General features: G+C 37.3%; 1 protein-coding gene across 1 annotated transcript in view; it reads left to right on the forward strand.

The window, feature by feature from the left end:
* Positions 1-18,740, forward strand: part of LOC106875737 (DDB1- and CUL4-associated factor 5) — a 30,456-nt gene extending 11,716 nt beyond the window's left edge. Inside the window, exons 2-9 of the mRNA XM_014923985.2 lie at positions 1,147-1,290; positions 4,687-4,723; positions 6,961-7,100; positions 8,316-8,445; positions 9,974-10,193; positions 11,780-11,846; positions 12,446-12,564; positions 16,574-18,740. Of these exons, the coding sequence (XP_014779471.1) occupies positions 1,147-1,290; positions 4,687-4,723; positions 6,961-7,100; positions 8,316-8,445; positions 9,974-10,193; positions 11,780-11,846; positions 12,446-12,564; positions 16,574-18,499 (2,783 nt within the window). The 3' untranslated portion in view covers positions 18,500-18,740. The remainder of the gene's footprint in view (positions 1-1,146; positions 1,291-4,686; positions 4,724-6,960; positions 7,101-8,315; positions 8,446-9,973; positions 10,194-11,779; positions 11,847-12,445; positions 12,565-16,573) is intronic.
* The last annotated feature ends 14 nt before the right edge of the window (positions 18,741-18,754 follow it).

The raw sequence follows: 18,754 nt of genomic DNA on the forward strand, positions 1-18,754 counted from the left end.
CCTGTTTGTTTACAGTCTTTATTGCACCTGAACATCTGCCACAAACAAAAACTAACTTGCTAGTTAACCTGCCTTTGATGTTGCTGCACCTCTTATGTGTCCATAGCTTGCACCGGGTACATCTTATAGAGTTACTACCTACTCCTTTTCTACATACTGAGCAGGGCCATCTACCTGAAGGGGTTTGTGTTTTATCTACCTTCCTACTTATTAGGATTTTGGTTTTAGCTAGGTTGACTCTAAGGCCCTTCAATTCTAGACCTTGCTTCCACACCTGAAACTTCTCCTCTAGTTCTGATTATCAAAAAATTTGTTGCAAATGCTTTTGTTTGTGTTGTGTAAGTTAATGCTTTCATTTTTAAAACTTATATTTTTCACATTTGTTAAAATCAAACATCTGCTTTTTGAATTTAGTTTTGTTGTTGTTGTTGTTGTAGTAGTCTGTGTTATGTTAGAATTGGTTTTAGGGTGTTTCTTGTTCAGCCCATGTATTGGAGTAAACTCCACATTTTTGTAAGGTTCACTTTATACAAAAAGGGCACTTAGCAAGACCGCCGTGTTATGTTGGTAAATAATCTTTATTCTAGTGTAAATAATAATTCTTTCTAATTTGGCACAAGGCCATCAATTTTTAAGGGAAGAAAAAGTTGATTACATTGACACACAATACTTGGCTGGTACTTATTTTTTCTGACTCCCAAAAGGATGGAAAGCAAAGTTGGCAGAATTTGAACTGAGAATGTAAAGAGCAAGAAAAATGCCACTAAGCATATTGTCAGTTCTACTAGGTTACCACCTTAACAACAACAACAACAACAACAACAACAATAATAATAATAAGCCTGTCTATTGTAAGCACAAGCTGAAATTTTGTGGGAGGGGGCTAGTCAATTACTTTAACACCAACATTCAACAGATATTTATTTTATTGACCCCAAAAGGGATGAAAAGCAAAGTTGATCTTGACAGAATTTGAACTCAGAACATAAAGATGGAAGAAATGCTGATAAGCATTTTGCTTGACATGCTAACAATTCTATCAGCTTGCTACCTTAGCAGTAGTAATAATAGTAACAACAAAATACATCTTAATGATTTTCTTTAATGACACAATTTGATTTGCTTTTTTCTTTTTTTTTTCTACAGGTGGTGACGATCGGAGAGTTTTACTTTGGAATACGGAGAAGGCATTGTCCGATATTGGAGGTCCTCTTAGTATGAAAGGAGAACATAATAGTAACATATTTTGTTTGGCATTTGACAACGAAAATAAAAGAATCTTTTCTGGAGGTGAAAACCTTTTAATGCATTATTCTAAAAAAATATTCTCATTATTGGTGTAGTAGAACTTTTGTTGAATGGGTTCAAACTCTCTTCTATATCAGTGGTTCTCAACCATGTTTTGCCTATGGACGCCTTTGATTCCTATTTTGCCTGGGTGGATCCTCATAACCATTCCATGTTTAAAAAATTCTAATATTTTTATAAGTAAATATTATTAGGAATCGCATAAAACTAATTATTAAAATATTTTGTGTATTGTAGATGTATAACCAGTAGATAAATTTTAACAATGAAATCTTATGTGGGCCCCCAAGGATCATATGAAACCCTGGTTGAGAACCACTGGTCTAAATGGTCTTGAATTCATATCCTACTGCAAACATTGTGTCTCAGAGCAAGACATCATCATCATCAGCATTTAACGTCCATTTTCCATGCTGGAATGGGCTGGATGGTTTGACAGGAGCCGGCAAGGCCAGAGGTTGACCCAGGTTCCATAATCTGTTTTGGTTTGGTTTTTATGGCTGGATGCCCTTCTTAATGCCAACTACTTTTCAGAGTGTACTGAGTGCTATTTATGTGGCACCAGCACCCACATCAATGTTGTGGGTGGGTCTTCTTGAGTGCAGCAATGTGCCAGTGCCACATATCTCAGTCCTCTGTTATCTTCTTTGTAATGCTCAGGATTTTGAGATCAGCCATCAACGACATTCAAACACATTGTTGTCCATTAAAGAAATCATTGTTTCAATACATAACCATAATTTCATTAAATCTTCCTGCTTAGTGTATACATTGTTTTGATACTATACACTCTAATAAGGCACAGATGTGGCCGTGTGGTTAAAAAGCTTGCTTTCCAGCCATTAGTCTTGAGTTCAATCCCACTGTGTGATATCTCTGTTAAATGTCTTCTAGTATAGCCCTGGGCTGACCAAAGCCTTATCAGTGGATTTGGTAGATGGATCGTTACCAACGTTGCCTTCCTGTCATTTGTGCCAGTGGCACGTGAAAAGACATTCGAGCGAGATCGTTGCGACGTCGCCTTCCTGGCACGTGAAAAGTCATTTGAGCGAGATCGTTGCCAGTGCCGATGGACTGGCTCCGGTGCAGGTGACACGTAAAATACACCATTTCGAGCATGGCCGTGGATCGTTACCAATATTGCCTTCCTGGCACTTGTGCCAGTGGCACGTGAAAAGACATTTGAGTGAGATCGTTGCCAGTGTTGATGGACTGGCTCCTGTGCAGGTGACACGTAATACACCATTTCGAGCGTGGCCTTTGCCGGTAAGACATCCGAGCGAGATCATTGCCAGTGCCCCTGGACTGGCCATGTGCAGGTGGCACGTAAAATACACCATTTCGAGCATGGCCGTTGCCAGTACCCGCCTGACTGCCCCTCGTGCCGGTGGCACGTAAAAGCACTCACTACACTCTCAGAGTGGTTGGCGTTAGGAAGGGCATCCAGCTGTAGAAACTCTGCCAAATCAGATTGGAGCCTGGTGTAGCCAACTGGTTTCACCAGTCCTCAGTCAAATCGTCCAACCCATGCTAGCATGGAAAGCGGACATTAAACGATGATGATGATGATGATGATGATATATGTGTGTGTGTACACATAAATGTATATATATACAGGGTGGCCCAAAAGTAGGTTTACAGTTATTCAAACTACCTCTTTCACATTCGTATATTAACATTTTAGATCTTAATTATAAAAAAATATGAAACCATATTCTATGCTAATTTAATTAATTTTGTCAAGCTCCCTTTTCATTTTGTAAGATACAAATTTAAATGTAATAAAATGTGTTAAAAGAAATTTAAAGTGACTACTTGATAACTGTAAACCTACTTTTGGGTCATATATATATATATATATATATATATATATACAGATGCATATATACACACTATACACACACACATACACGTATATACGCTGTTTAGAATTTATCATTGATTACATATTTTGACCCACCATACAAGTCTAGTTTCCTCCACTTAGTGGCTTTATGATGTTTTAAAGTGTATATTTATGGGGTGTTGTCAAAGTTTTAGCAAAACAAAATTGTGTTGCTGCCATCCTTAAAATGTCAGAAAATACTGGATGTGAGATATTAACTGTTGACCTTTGACTTGTAGGCCAACAATAGATTGACTAGTAGAATAGTTCTGTGGTATGAACTAGCACTAGTCTCCAATAAAGTAAAGTACTGTGGTGTTGGATAATCTATAACTGTCTCATATCATTATGTTAATTGTCGATAGTATAATTATATAAGCTCATGAAAACCACATGCTCATTTATGTTGGCTTGTAGTGGTCAAACAGCTCTGTTAACTGAAAACTTCTTTGGTGTGAAATATAGCTGTTGTTGGATTGGCACTTTGAAATCACTGATTACATCTTTCACATTTCAGAAGTTACTGTTATTAACAAGAATTAATTCTGCTATCTTAAAAGGATATTTCTGCAGAGAGATCTTTGATATATTTATTATCTAGTTTGAAAGACATCTTATACTTGTAAAGCCAGATGAGAGCATGGAATTAATAAATAGATTTATTTCTATTAAGCGTGGGAGATACAGAAGATGGTTACTTTGATGAAACAGAGCAGCCTGAAATTACAAAAGAGGAGGCTGTTCATGAGCAAAAGATTTCATTTGCGTTTAAGTTTACTTATGAGATTGTAAGAATATCAGATTGTGAGAATACCAGATTGTGAGAATACCAGATTGTGAGTGCTGATCTGTAGTAGAATAGCTTATCATATATTATAAAGTTAGATTAATAAACCCATTAGTTTCTTTTATTCTTTTACTTGTTTCAGTCATCTGACTATGGCTATGCTGGAGCACCACCTTAAAGGGTTTTAGTAGAAGAAATCAACCCCAGGACTTTGTAGTCTTTGTAAGCCTAGTACTTATTCTATTGGTTTCCTTTGCTGAACTGCTATGTTGTGGGGATCTAAACACATTAACATCAGTTGTCAAGCAGTGGTGAGGGGACAGACACAAAGACATGCACACATAAATATATATGTATATATTTATGTGTGTGTTTATATATGTGTGTGTATATATATATATATATATATATATATATATATATATATATATATATATATATATATGATGGGTTTCTTCCAGTTTCTGTCTACCAAATCCACTCATAAGGCTTTGGTCAGCCTGATGCTATAGTAGAAGACGCTTGCCCAAAGTGCCACAATGGGACTGAACCCAGAACCATGTGGTTGGGAAAGCAAGCTTCTTACCGACTTTTGAAGTGTAAAATATAGTTGGGTTGGCTTCTTGAAATTGTAGTTTACAATATGTGGTTTATGTGTTCTCTTCTCTAGTAATTATCTGATCATTCTATCTCTTTTCATCTGTAGGTAATGATGAATTAGTTGAAGTCCATGATATAGAGAGGTAAGATTTTTGCATATATGATACTTCTCTTATTTATATTTAGTCATTTACAAGATGTAGTATCAGAAATATTCTCTAATTCTTTCACCATTTAGGTAACCGTACAATATATTCCTTGTTTTTCAGTTTCAAGACCATATATATATTCAGAACTACAAGCATTCTTTTGTCTCAGTTTCCATTTCAGAATGATCCTTTTCTCTTAGAGATCAAAACTAAAAATGCTTATTGTCTTAGATTCTAGACTAGGGCCACCAGTCCCTACTGTCTTAACTAGCAGGTGCAGAAATCACTATTGTCTTGTATATTATAAGATTTTACTGGTGCAAGACAATTAATGAGTGTTATGTGACTATTTACTCTGTAGATAATACTAATAACAAACAACTTACCTTTAAAACAATAAATGTTGCTCCACTTTCTCATCATCAGCCTTTAACTGGAAAGCATCCTGATTTTAGCATTATTTGATAGTATTACTCTCTCCTCCACTCGTGCCAAATAGCATGATGATATCTGGGAATATTCAGAGGTTCTTAACTCCTTGTCTGTCCAAAGCTTTTTCATATCTTGTCCTAAACATTCATGCTTGTTTTCAGACTTTTAGTTAGCCCTGGTTTCATATATGCTGAGTAATATAAAGCTTTCCTTTCATAAGTCCCATGTTACTGTGGTGGTTGGAAACATTTGGGAATGTGTATCATATGTTATGCATAGACACCAAGAAATATATTCTTTGTATCACATGTGATATGCAGGACAGGCAAGGGGTTAAAATATACCTGTAATGAGTGGAACGTTAAAATGGTAGTGGTGATAATGACAACACTATAGTTTTGTACTCCTTCATTTTTGTATTTGGCTTGCAAGATTCTTGATGTGACCTTGTGTCTTCAAACAGATTTTGTTGTGTTTATGGTAGGTGTAATGACTCTTATGTGATTAGTTATTTAACCATACAAGCAATTGATTCTGTAACTTAGTAGAATCCATTACTTCACTTATACGACTCAGTAAAAAGGTATGAACATTATTTATCATTTCAGTTATGTCAAAAGTGATTGTAATTGGGTGGGATTGAGAATTGTGGTACAGTGGTTATGAAATTAGGTTTTTGGATTAGGCTACTTATCACAAGTTATCAGTTGAAATGTTACTGTAGCTATTGTATTTGCGTCTCTGGGAAAGGTACCTCATTCTGCTTAGCTCAGTCTATCTGGCTGTAAATAGTTGTCTCCTTCCAGCTGCTGTATTGTTGGAATTAACCTGAAAATTACTCCTAGCAGTTTTGAATGTACAATTTTAGATAGAAAGGCCTGAGAGTGAAATCACTGTGGAAATGTCAAAACAGAAGAGGCAAGTACAAGTACATCTGATGGGTCTAGATCATTGGTTCTCAAACAGGGTCCATAAGACCATTGGGGATCCACATAAGATACCATCATCATCATCATCGTTTAACGTCTGCTTTCCATGCTAGCATGGGTTGGATGATTTGACTGAGGACTGGTGAACCAGATGGCTACACAAGGCTCCAATCTGATTTGGTAGGGTTTCTACAGCTGGATGCCCTTCCTAACGCCAACCACTCAGAGAGTGTAGTGGGTGCTTTTACGTGTCACCCGCATGAAGGCCAGTCAGGCGGTACTGGCAGCAGCCACGCTCAAAATGGTGCATTTTATGTGCCACCCACACAAGAGCCAGTCCAGGGGCACTGGCAACGATCTCGCTCGAAAGTCCCACGAAGGCCAGCCAGGCGGCACTGGCAACGGTCACGCTCAAAATGGTGCATAAGATACCGTTGTTAAAATTTATGTGCAACAAATTGATTATAGTTTACAATACTCAAAATATTTTAACAATTTTTTAAATACAATTTCTTATAATATTTAAAAATAAAATATAACAGGATTTTTCAACATTTTGTGTCTTGTGCCTAGAATAGAAAAGAATATTGATTTTTTTTTTTTTTTAACAAGAAAGTGTTCTCAGAATTGTTAGTAGATCACACAAAATGCTTTGTAGTATTTCTTTGATCTCTCTATGTCCCAAGTTCAAATTCTGTTGAGGTCAGCTTTGCCTTTCATTCTTTTGGAGTTGATAAAGTTAGTACCAGTTGGATACCATGATTGATGTTATTGACTTTCTGACATTTTGTAAAATTACTGGCCTTGTCCCAAAATTTGAAGCCATTATTAATTTCTCCATTAATTTCTCCATTAATTTTCTTTGTTCAGTGGTGCAATGATTGATATATTCCCACATAAAGATGCTGTGTACGGCCTTACAGTTGATCCAAATAATAATAATGTGTTTGCTAGTGCTTGTGATGATGGACGGATTCTTATTATCGACATCAGGGAACAACCTGTTAGAGGTAAGCCATTGACTTAACATTGGAAACTTTTCTTTGTCAGGTTTTTCAAAGGCTCTAGATTAACTAGATAAGGCTAATATATTTGTTAATGTTCTATTTGACTTGTAGAATAATTAGGAAAAACATGTAGAGTGGAACAATAATGGCAGAAAGCAAGGAGGATGCAGCAATTGCAATGTGTCGGTTTTTATTTTTTAAGTAGTTAGGTATGATTTGAGGGAGATTTGGCTGTTGTTTTAACATGTTGAGCAACCACATAGAAGCTCCTTGTTGGCTCATTATACTTATTTTTTTGTGCAGGAGCAAGGTAGGGGACTGTATTTGTGTCCAGTGAAAGGTTATAAAGCTTGAGAAGTTTTTGTCAATAGATATGTTTGTGAGATGTATATTTGTTGTAGTTAGACTATTTTCTGCATGCTACTGATACTATGTAATCCAGTACAACTTGTCTCATGGGCAGTTGGTTGGTTGATGTACAACCAAAGTGGCCAGCCCAATTCAGTTTTTGTTAGCAGTGGAGGAGTGTGGAACTCAGTAGGATTAAAAATGAAACCTGTCAAAGAGTGTAATAGCTTCTTATAGAGAAGAAGCCAGTAGCCAACATTACCTGCAGAGGAAACAAGTAATACTAACAGGTTATGTCCCTGTTGAAGTACATGTTAACATAGCAAAATTATGTTGTGTCTCTTGCTGTGTCTCAAAGATTTTTCCATTCTTCCCGAGCATCAAACTAATACACCTGCTTGTTGTTCCCTCACCTGTCTTAATCATTTGTTTTCTGTAAATTTGAACTATGTACATACATACATACATACATACATACATACATATATATATATACAGTGCGTGTGTTTTTATTGGCTAAACTGGCAATATGACCATCCCCAAGTACAACAACATATATATATATATATATATATATATATATATATATATATATATATATATATATATATATATATATGTATAATCATATCAGGACAATTACCTGCCCTAGGACAATTACCCCTCCCTCCATAGGACAGTTCCCCCCCGATGACAACTACCCCCTAGGACAATTACCCCCTTAGTTAATTACCCCCTCTCCAATATATTAAGAAGTTTTAAATCATCATCTGTTGTCCTCAGGGGTAAATGTCCTTAGAGTGGGGGTTATTGTCCATGGAGGGGTAAATGTCCTAGACTCATATATAATACATGTTTTTATATTTTTAGATGAGTTTTGTTTGGCTGAATACACCTCCTCAATGCATGCTGTGATGTACAATCCTATGGAACCACGGCTTCTAGCTACAGCTAATGTCCGAGAAGGCCTTGGTCTCTGGGATATCCGTAAACCCCGCACGTAAGATGTTTTTTTTTTGTTTTTACCTGATGTTGAAAAGTAATTTTTTCTAAACCTGCATTGTGGTGTTGAAGATTGTATCTTTGGATAGATATACTGGAGCTAAATTCCTGGTAATATTTGTCTATTCCTGGTAATATATATATATATATATCCCTTGCAGCCTTCATTTAGAGGCATTTCCTTACTCTGTAATAGGGGTTCTCAACCATTTTTTATCTATGGATCCCTTTGATTACTCTTTTATTCTGGTGGACTGCCAAAGCTATTTGATGTTTAAAAACTAGTTTTATGGAAACATCTCTCAAAATTCCTATTTTGTTTTCCACACATTAACTTGTGTAGGTTGAATTGTGTAAAATGTTAGAGATAGAAGTGTAGCTGTTTCTTCCAGTACATTCCAATACATATGTCTAAAAGAAATAAAATACTATTGTGGGTCCCCAATTTTCTATTTTGATACATTGACCCCCACAAGAATTTTATATGGACCCTCAAGGGCCATATAGACCCCAGTTAAGAACCACTGATCTATAAGGTGAATAAAGAGAAAGAAAAATTCTTTCTCATTTGGAATATGAAGAGATCATTGCAAAAAGGATGCATCAACCAGTCATCTTTAACTACAAGAATTATTTTTGTGTATTTATTACCAAAGCTCACAATCTGTCACATTCCCAAGCTTGTTTATATGTAGCTAACAATTTGGTATAGCTGGACATTGAACTGTTTTGGCAACAGTACATTTTGGCACTGAAGACAACCCCCATCTTACTCCATGCATGCATACAAAAATATACACATACATAGAGTTATGACTGGCACCCGTGCCAGTGGAGTGCTAACAGCACCATCCGAGCGGGATCACTGCCAGAGCAGTGGTCTCGCTCCCGTGCCGGTGGCACGTAAAAGGCACCATTTGAGCGCGATCACTTCCAGCTTTGTCTTACTGGCACTTGTGCCGGTGGCATGTGAACAAAACATTGGACTGACTCCTGTGTAGGTGGCACGTAAAAAACACCATTTGAGCGTGGCTGTGGCACGTAAAAAGCACCCACTACACTCTTGGAGTGGTTGGTGTTAGGAAGGGCATCCAGCTGTAGAAACTCTGTCAGATCAGATTGGAGTCTGGTGTAGCTAACTGATTCGCCAGTCCTCAGTCAAATCGTCCAACCCATACTAGCATGGAAAGCGGACGTTAAATGATGATGATAATGATGATAGAGGAAGGGAATGAGGGACACAACATATGCATACAAATATAACTCGATGCTCACACATATACAGAAAGAGAAAGAGAGAGAGATGGAGAGAACAAGAGAAACACTAAAATGTCTGATGCCAAATCAGTAAGTGTTGAGTCAATGATGCCAAATTGGCAGCACCAAAACAGCTGTGCCAAAACGTCTCAGAACCTGTCACAAAAGGGGTTAATCGTTTATTTTTAGCCAGATGGGTTGAACGAGTTTGTAGTATCTTTCCACTTGTATTTCTTATGTTTAAGTTATTATGTTTCATATTTTTGTAGCTCTGTGTTACGTTACGAAGGCACCGGTCACCATGTACAGCAAAGTTGTATGAGTGTCCGTATTAATTCTCTGGGAGATAAAATTATTGCTCTCCGTCGTCGATTACCACCGGTCCTTTATAACTTCAATAGTCCGACCCCTATCTGTGAATTTGACCAACCTGGCTACTATAATTCATGTACAATGAAAAGTTGCTGTTTTGCTGGGGACCAGGATCAGGTATCAGTTATTTCTTTTCATTACATTATGTAAATATTTTGTGCTCTTGTAATTTTCTCATTAACTTCTTTGTATCTTACAGTTCTATATTTAAGAGATGAGGAATTATGTACATTATTTACATTTGACAGATATTTGTCCTCATCTTGTTTGTTGTTAAGGCTGATGAAGGCTAGAGGATATATCAGCCGAAACGTTGTGTTAACAACAAACAAGATGAGGACAAATATCCGTCAAATGTAAATAATGTAAATAATGTTCTTTGTATCTGTTTTACATAATTACTTAAGGTGGCAGAGTTGTTAGTATGCCTGACAAAATCTTTACACTTTGTGCTCAAATTCTGTCTAAGTTGATTTTTGCCTTTCACCCTTTCAGGGTTGATAAGTATCAGTTGAGGACTAGGGTCGATGGAAATGACTTGCCCCTTCCCCAGAAAAATTTCAGGTTTTGTGTCTCTAATGGAAAGAATTTTAAATGATTACTTAATTTACTAGAAACAACAGTCAAACCTCCTTGAAATCAGACATATTTATTATAAAATGAAGGGTTCATTCAATAATGTAGTCTTATACAATATACTTGCAAAAAATAAGAAAAAAAAAAAAAGAATGTAATGGTCATGGTTGGGGTGTCTTTGCACATAGACCTACTGGACTGGGACTGACCTGGGGCTGAATAAAAACAATGTCTGCTTATCTCAAGGTTTCCCCCTCTGGGATGGCAGGAATATTTACTAAATATGGATATTGTGTAGTAATCAATTTTTTTTCTCTTATACTTATTTCAACCATATTGTGGCACCACCGTCAAAGGTTTAGTCGAACAAATTAATCCTTGTATGGTCTTTTGGTAAAGCCTGGCACTTATTCTATCAGTCTCTTTTGCAGACAAATATGACACAAATGCAAAGACATACATACATACATATATTTGTGTATGTAGTTTAAATTTACAGAAAAACAAAAGACAAAGACAGGTGTAGGAACAACAAGCAGGTGTATTAGTTTAATGCTTGGTGAAAATTGAAAGGTCTTTTACATTTCGAGTCTATGCTCTTCAACAGAATGGAATTAGAGGGAAAAAATGGAGAGAGAAAAACTGTGTAGAGTTCAGCAGAGCATGGTTTAATGGTTAGGGTGTTGCATGAAAGAAATTGCTTTTCCAAGTTCAAGAATTAATTTAGTCCTATATATTGATGTTTGCCAATATCTTGGAACATTCCATGATGCTGTATTGCTTTACTCTCTATATTCTGTCTCTAATTTTTCACCTCTTGTAAGTTTCCTTCTCCTTAGTGTTTCTCTTTTTCAATATAATATGCAGTCCTTAATTTTGGGAACTTCATTACTACGTAAAATTTCGTTTGTGTCCATGTACCTCTGCTAAATATTGACTTCAAGTGTCTAATTATATATTTATAGTCTTAAATTGCCCATTCTCTAGACAATATTATTTTAGTAACACTTAAAATGTTTATTCTGTGGACATGTAATATCATAACTCATATTATCTGTCCTCTGTAAAGTAAACCTTTTGTTGTAAATATACATGTTTAGAAGTTTTCAATTTATTTCCATTTTTAGTACATTCTGTCTGGCTCTGATGATTTTAATTTGTATATGTGGAAGATTCCTGAAGACTTATCGAAAAGTAAGTGTTTTCTATTCAATTTTAATACTTTGAATTCTTGAGTATCCCTGTCTTGCATTACTTTTCATCATAACTGTTACACTGGTTGAAATTAATTAATTAATTCATTCATTCATTCTTTTTTTCTTTCTCCCCACTATTCTTGGGAAAGTCATGGGATTTGGGACCTCAGGTACCTTCTCCAAAGCGTGCTATCAGAAGCAACTATCATTACACTTTGCAGCTAGATTCCCAAGCATTGACCGAGACTAGATATTATCCAACTATTTCATTCTTAGTCCATCCCTATGTCTTCTGGCAGTTGGCTTGGCTTGGTTTTAAAAATCCATCTTGTGATTCTTGCCTGTAATTCAGTTTCTAAAGATGTAACCTGGTTTGCTGAGCTGGATCTAGCTTCAAATCTCACTGTATTTTGTGAGAGGAAACATCTCTTCCTGATAAGCTACATTTATTATTCATAAATTCAAAGCCATTTTAGAGTTAAAATTCGTCGGTTTAGTACTTAACAGAGTTATTCCACTTTGTTATAGTTAATTATGATTATCATCTTCTAAATGCTACAATTGATATGATTTTTGTTTTGCTATTCTCATTATCAGGGACCTATGTAAACAGAGCTCACATGGTCCTTAGGGATCACCGATCTATTGTAAACCAAGTGCGATTTAATCCATGCAACCATCTGATAGTATCATCTGGTGTGGAGAAAGTAGTCAAGGTTTGTAAATTTATAAAAGATTGTTTTGAAAACTGTAGTTATTTACAAATTGACACTTAGGGAGAAATTTGTTCTCTTTAGTAAAAAATAATTCAAATGTATCTGTTATATTCAAAACATATTTTTAAAGATACATCATTACTTTTTTACTGTATTTTTCTGTCTTTGGTGGCTCTATAAATTAAGACACTTTTGTGTGTGTGTGTGTGTGTGTGTATGCACGCATGTGTGTGAACCCTTGACTAAACATCACATGAGGGTTACATATAAGCATCATCATGCAAGCAAAGTTGTTCATGAAGAACATGTCTAGCTTTGAGAAAATATTACCATGCTTTGTAACAGATGAAGGTTGGTGATAGAAAGGGCATCCAGCTGCAGAAATTCTGTCTGAACAAATTCTGTCTGATCCAGTCAAGCATGGAAATGTGGATTTTAAATCTCGTTGCATCTCATCTTCATTGCCTTCTTAATCCTTGGAGGGTCATGGGAGCAAAGTCCTCAAATATGCCTTCCTGTCAGAAGCACGCATCTCTAATTGACTTGGATGGATCCCTAAGTGAAACCAACTGAATGCAAGGATATTATCCAACCATCTTGCTCATGGTCTACCCTTGAGTCTCCTGCCAGTTGATTTTGCCTGTAAAACCTGTTCAGCGATTCTTTCCCCAGACATTCTTATCATGTGTGTAGTACTAGAGCTGTGATCGTTCAAATGACCTACAAGATAAAGTGGTGGGAAGCACTGGCTGATAAGGCTGTCAGAACCAAGTTTGCAGAAACTGTTGTATCCAAATTCAGAGAAACCTCCGTATTTAAAATGATGATAACTTCCATCTACCAAATTTCTCTCACAAAGCATTGGTCGTCATAAGGCTGTGATAAAAGACACTTGCTCAAGATGTTGCACAGTGAAATTGAACCTGAGACTACTTAGTTACAAAGTGAACTTCTTAACCACCAGCAATACCTGCACTCATTTGATTTACTGTCCTGCTTGAAGTGAGGTTGGTAAAGTGTATTCACTTGGTTTGGTTTTTTGGACTTTGGTCTTTGCAAAGGTAATTTAAGAAGGAGCTAATTGGGTGTTTTATGTATGTTCTGCAACTAGCTTGGAATAAGATAAGAAGTATTTTTAGGAACGTGTTGCAGTAGTGTCCAGCTATGTTGTTAGTAAAGTAAAGAGACAAAAAACATCTTCAATGAAGAACACTGTATGGAATGTTAGATATATCTTCTGTGTATGGCAGTCATGTAACCTCATCTTTCACCCCTTACTCACAGCAGACACTGTTAATTAACACAAATTCTCATAATCACATAATGTAATTATGAATAGATGTTTTGGGATTGATGTGTTTCTTGCTTAGTAAGTTTTAACGTTCTGATAGGTGCTGGTGTGGCTGTGTGGTTAAGAAGTTTGCTTCCCAACCACTTAGTTTCAGGTTCAGTCCCACTGTGTGGCACTTTCAGCAGGTGTTTTCTACCAAACCCTGAGTTGACCAAAGACTTGTAAGTAGATTTGCTAGGCAAAAACTGAAAGAAGACTACCATGGGTGTGTGTGTGTGTGTGTGTGTGTGTGTGCGTGTGTGTGTGTGTGTGTGTGTGTGTGTGTGCACTTGTGCATGCATACCCATACAGGGTGTTTGGGCTAAGTTTGACATAAAAATAACCCACCCTGTACATCCTATTTAGTGGTTGGCATTAGGAAAACATGTCAAGACAGACATTGAATCTGGCGGAGCCTCTGGCTCATCTGTCCTTGTCAAACCGTCCAACCCATGCAAGCATGAAAAAGGGACGTTAAATGATGATGATGAGGCTAAATTTGACAGTTTGCATAAAAAGTAAAGAAAACAATATCCAGTCCAAAACTAAAATTATTTTAAAAAATCCAATAATATCAACTAGATTATGACTGCAAGATAACAGTTTACTCAAAGAAGCTGCCCCTCAGCTTCCACTATGGCCACAAGACAGCTTTGGAATCTGGTGCATGTGTTATCACTGTGTCTTTGGGAAAATCTTTGAAGATCTCCTTCATCTTGGCCACCAGCTCGACCTTGGTGTTGCAAGCAGAGCAATTGGTGTCTTTCTCAACCACACTCTACACATAGTTATATATGGGATTACAATTGGGGGAATTATATATATGTACGTATATGTGTATATTTATGTGTGTGGGTGTGAGTGTGTTTGCGTTCGTGTCTCCTTGTCTTGATTTGGATTATTGTAAATGGATGTCATTCGTTTCCAATATTCTGCAAAAACATGTCTTGGCCTGGGAAAATATTACCTTCCTTAGGCACAGGAAGGGCATCTGACTGTAGGAAATTCTGCTCAATAAACTCCGTCTGACTCATTCAAACATGGAAAACTGGACGTTAAAATAATGACCATGATGATATACTGTTCGTGGTATCATACTTTCTTTAATCGGGTTCATCATAAAACATTCCAGAGTTATTCCCCCTCGTCTTCAAACATGACCAAGCGTTAGCCTTTTGGTGTTGTTTAAAATAGTAGCAACTAGTTGTCTCCCCTTTCGATACCACCCGCATGTGTCTGCCATCGTTCTTTTATACAACTTCCTGTTTTAAAGTGATCTGAATTAAAACTTTCCATCAAAATATTAATGTTAATTTATGTCTGAAGCAAGCAGCTTAATAATAACAGTTATTTTACTAAATTCATTGTTATTTTGGAAATTAAATGAAACAAAAGCAGCGTATTTTATTACAAAGGAGTTAGTAAAATTTAATAAAATAACTTTGATATTATTAAACTGATGGTATTTTTCATCTTTTGCCTTCTTTTCCATTGGTGGGCTTCCACACAGTTTCCATCGACTAAATTCACTCACAAGCTTTGATTGGCATGGGTCTATTGTGGAAAACACTTGTTCAAGGTGTCATGCTGAGGGACTGAACCTGGAACCATGTGGCTGCAATGCGAGCTTCTTAACCACATACCCACGCCTGCACTTATGTTGCATTCATGATTTTTGTGGAAACTGAATCTGCAAGACAATTTTTATTTTCAATTAGTTGCATTTCTAAAACATTTTGGATAACTCTCGACATCAGATCATCATCGTCATCATCATCATTTACTGTCCGTTGTCCATGCTGGCATGGGTTGGACGGTTTGACTGGGCTGGCACTCTGGAAAGCTGCACCAGGATCCAGTCTGATTTGGCATAGTTTTCTACGGCTGGATGCCCTTCCTAACGCCAACCAATCTGAGAGTGTAATGGGTGCTATTACATACCACTGGCACGGGTGCCATTTGCGTGACACCAGTATCTGCCATGACTGATTTTGCTTGGCTTGATGAGTCTTCTCAAGCACAACATAATGCTAAAGGTCTTGGTCATTGCCTCCGTGAGGCCCAAAACTCGAAAGGAGCTCAGCCACTTTGCCTCCATGAGGCCCAACGCTCTACCTAAGAATGTTATTTTTTAATATTTAACCTATAGAAAAGTAGCATTGTCCATAACATATTCTCTACTCTTGTGAATGAAGGGATAGGGAAAACTGGAGAAGATTGATATAGTTATATGTTCAGTATATATTACTGTGGACTGAAGAAATTTGAAATGAAGTGTTTTGTTCAAGAACACAACATGCAGCTGGGCTGGGAATTGAAACCTCAATCTCACAATTGTTAGTGCAATACAACTCACCACTAGACCACATGCCTTCACTCATTCCACTCAGCTGTGAATGGGTAACCCTGTGATGGACTAGCCTTCTGACCAGGGGGAAATGTTGGCCTGCTTGCCTAGCTTGTGGGGTGTGGTATCATTCAAAGATTAAAACGATGCAAAGTGCATTGTGACCAGCGATGTATAACAACATCTGATAGTCTGTTCAGTTATGTGATATATTAATGTAGGTTACTGATTGCTAAAGGTAAGGAATAATGTGTAAAATATGATTGTCATGCTTTTAATAAATTGCTTTCTTTTTTATAATTTTCTACTTTGTTTTTGTTTGTTTTAAACAGATATGGAGCCCGTTTTTAATTCCAAGTTCAAATGGCAGTTTAAAAAAAACTTCGAAAATTTCTCAGCCTGAGCGTCCTGTCTACACGCACGAGGAATATATTAACCTAGTCCTGCGCAGTGGTCATGTGATGTCACATGACTATACACATCAATCAATGGAAGAAGACCCTCGTATGATGGCTTTTTTTGACTCTTTGGTACAACGCGAATTAGAAGGCTGGAGTTCCGAGGATGACTATTCCAATTTTTCTACAAATGACGAGGATGAATTTTATGAACGAATGATTCAGGCTCGTGCTGAGCTTGTTGAAATGTCACCTCATCCCAGTTCGGATGAAGAAGAAGGGGGTTACAGTCCTTTCACTATTGCATTTGCTAGTGTGATGAGCACAAGAGATGCTGACAATTCACAGCATCGGAGCAGACCATTGCGATCATCTCAGTCTCAGAACAACAACAACAACAACAGTAACAGCAACAACAACAACAACAACAGCAGCAGCAGTAATAAAACTAACTGTAATGATGATAATAGTAGTAACAAGACTGCTAGTAGTAGTAGCAACAGTACTACTACAACCACAAATATTAACACCACCAGTACAAACAACAACAATACTAACACAAATCTTTCCTCGACCAGTGTAAATTCATCAACATTATTAAATGTGCCATTAGAAAGTGAGGCTATTCCTCGAACTGTCGATGTTGCAAATGGTAGCACTTCGATGCTGGAAGGACAGCAACCTAATAGCAACCGTAAAAGTATTTCTCAGTTGATTGCCCGAAAGAGAAAAGAAAATGCCAACATTATGTTCAACAAAGCCAGGCATATCTCAGCTGTTAAAAAACGAGTCTGTCCTTGGAACCCTTCTAGTTCGGAATCTGACGACGATGGCAACTATCTTGCATCTGTTCAAGCTAAACTAAAGAAAATGGTGTCACCTGCTGCCACCACAACAGCATCTTCTACAGCTTCATCAGTGGATCTGTGGCCCTCACGGAACGGTACCGACTCTCAGCAAAAGCAGAAGGCTTTAGCTGATCTGAAAAAATGGAAGGAACTACGCCATCAAGTGAATGCTTCTAGTTACCAATTGACTGAGAATAAACTAATTGCCCAGACTCCTACTCTGTCCTCCTCCTCATCTTCCTCATCTTCATCATCATCATCATCATCATCCTCCTCAACATCTACCACTTCCTCTTCATCATCTTCCTCATCTTCTTCTTCCTCTTCTTCTTCCTCTTCCTCCTCCCCATGTCTGCAGGACCGGTCGATGTCCACATCGAAGTCACTAGTGTCAGTCAGCAGCTCTGTGTCATCCGCTGTAGCTTCAGCAGAGGGCAAAGGCCATAGGGATGAGATGGAGCTGGGGCCCTACTTGCACAAGGTGGACAGTCAGCCGTGTGCCACAGGGGACAGTCTGCTGAACACCAAGAACAAAAACAACAAGGGCAGCAGCAGCAGCAGCGGCAGCAGCGGCTGCAGCAACAAGATCGATGACATTGCTAAGTCCATGAGTAAAATCACTGGAAGTAACAGCAGTCGAATCACTGTTGCTGGGGTGGCAAAAACACGGGGCACCAACAGCTCACACCCATCATCATCACCAGCCAATACTACTTCTTCTAATTTGTTCTCTTCTGTTGAAAACGACAACAACAACAACAATAATGTTATCATTGCTGCAAATAACCATGACATATCCAACACAACCACCGGCATTGGTAGTGCTATAAATACTAGTAATAACATTGCTAGTAGTAGCAGTAGTAGCGGTAGTAGTAGTAGCTCTAGGAACAGTCCCAGTTTTGAACCTGTGTGGACAGAATTCAAGCGTTTCAAGCACAGAGTGGAGCGTGCTCGTCGTAACTATCGGCAACATAATCAGTTAGAAGTGTCTAGTGATGATGAAGTATGAAATGATAATTGTTTCCAACTTTAGCTTTCTTCTTTACTTTTCTTCTCCTTTCCTTCTTTCTTTCTTTTTTTATTCCATTTTCTTTCTTTTTTTAGTTGTCTGTCTCCTGTGGTCAAGGAGGTCAAAAGGTCAACCTCTTGTTTCACTTTTCTACTTATATTTTTCTTATTTTAAGTCTCTTATTTTTGTCATCTTCTTCCCCACATCATCATGTGTGTATATATATATATATATATATATATATATATATATATA

The sequence above is a fragment of the Octopus bimaculoides genome, chromosome 11 (genome assembly GCF_001194135.2).
Source record: "Octopus bimaculoides isolate UCB-OBI-ISO-001 chromosome 11, ASM119413v2, whole genome shotgun sequence".
Lineage (NCBI taxonomy): Eukaryota > Metazoa > Mollusca > Cephalopoda > Octopoda > Octopodidae > Octopus > Octopus bimaculoides.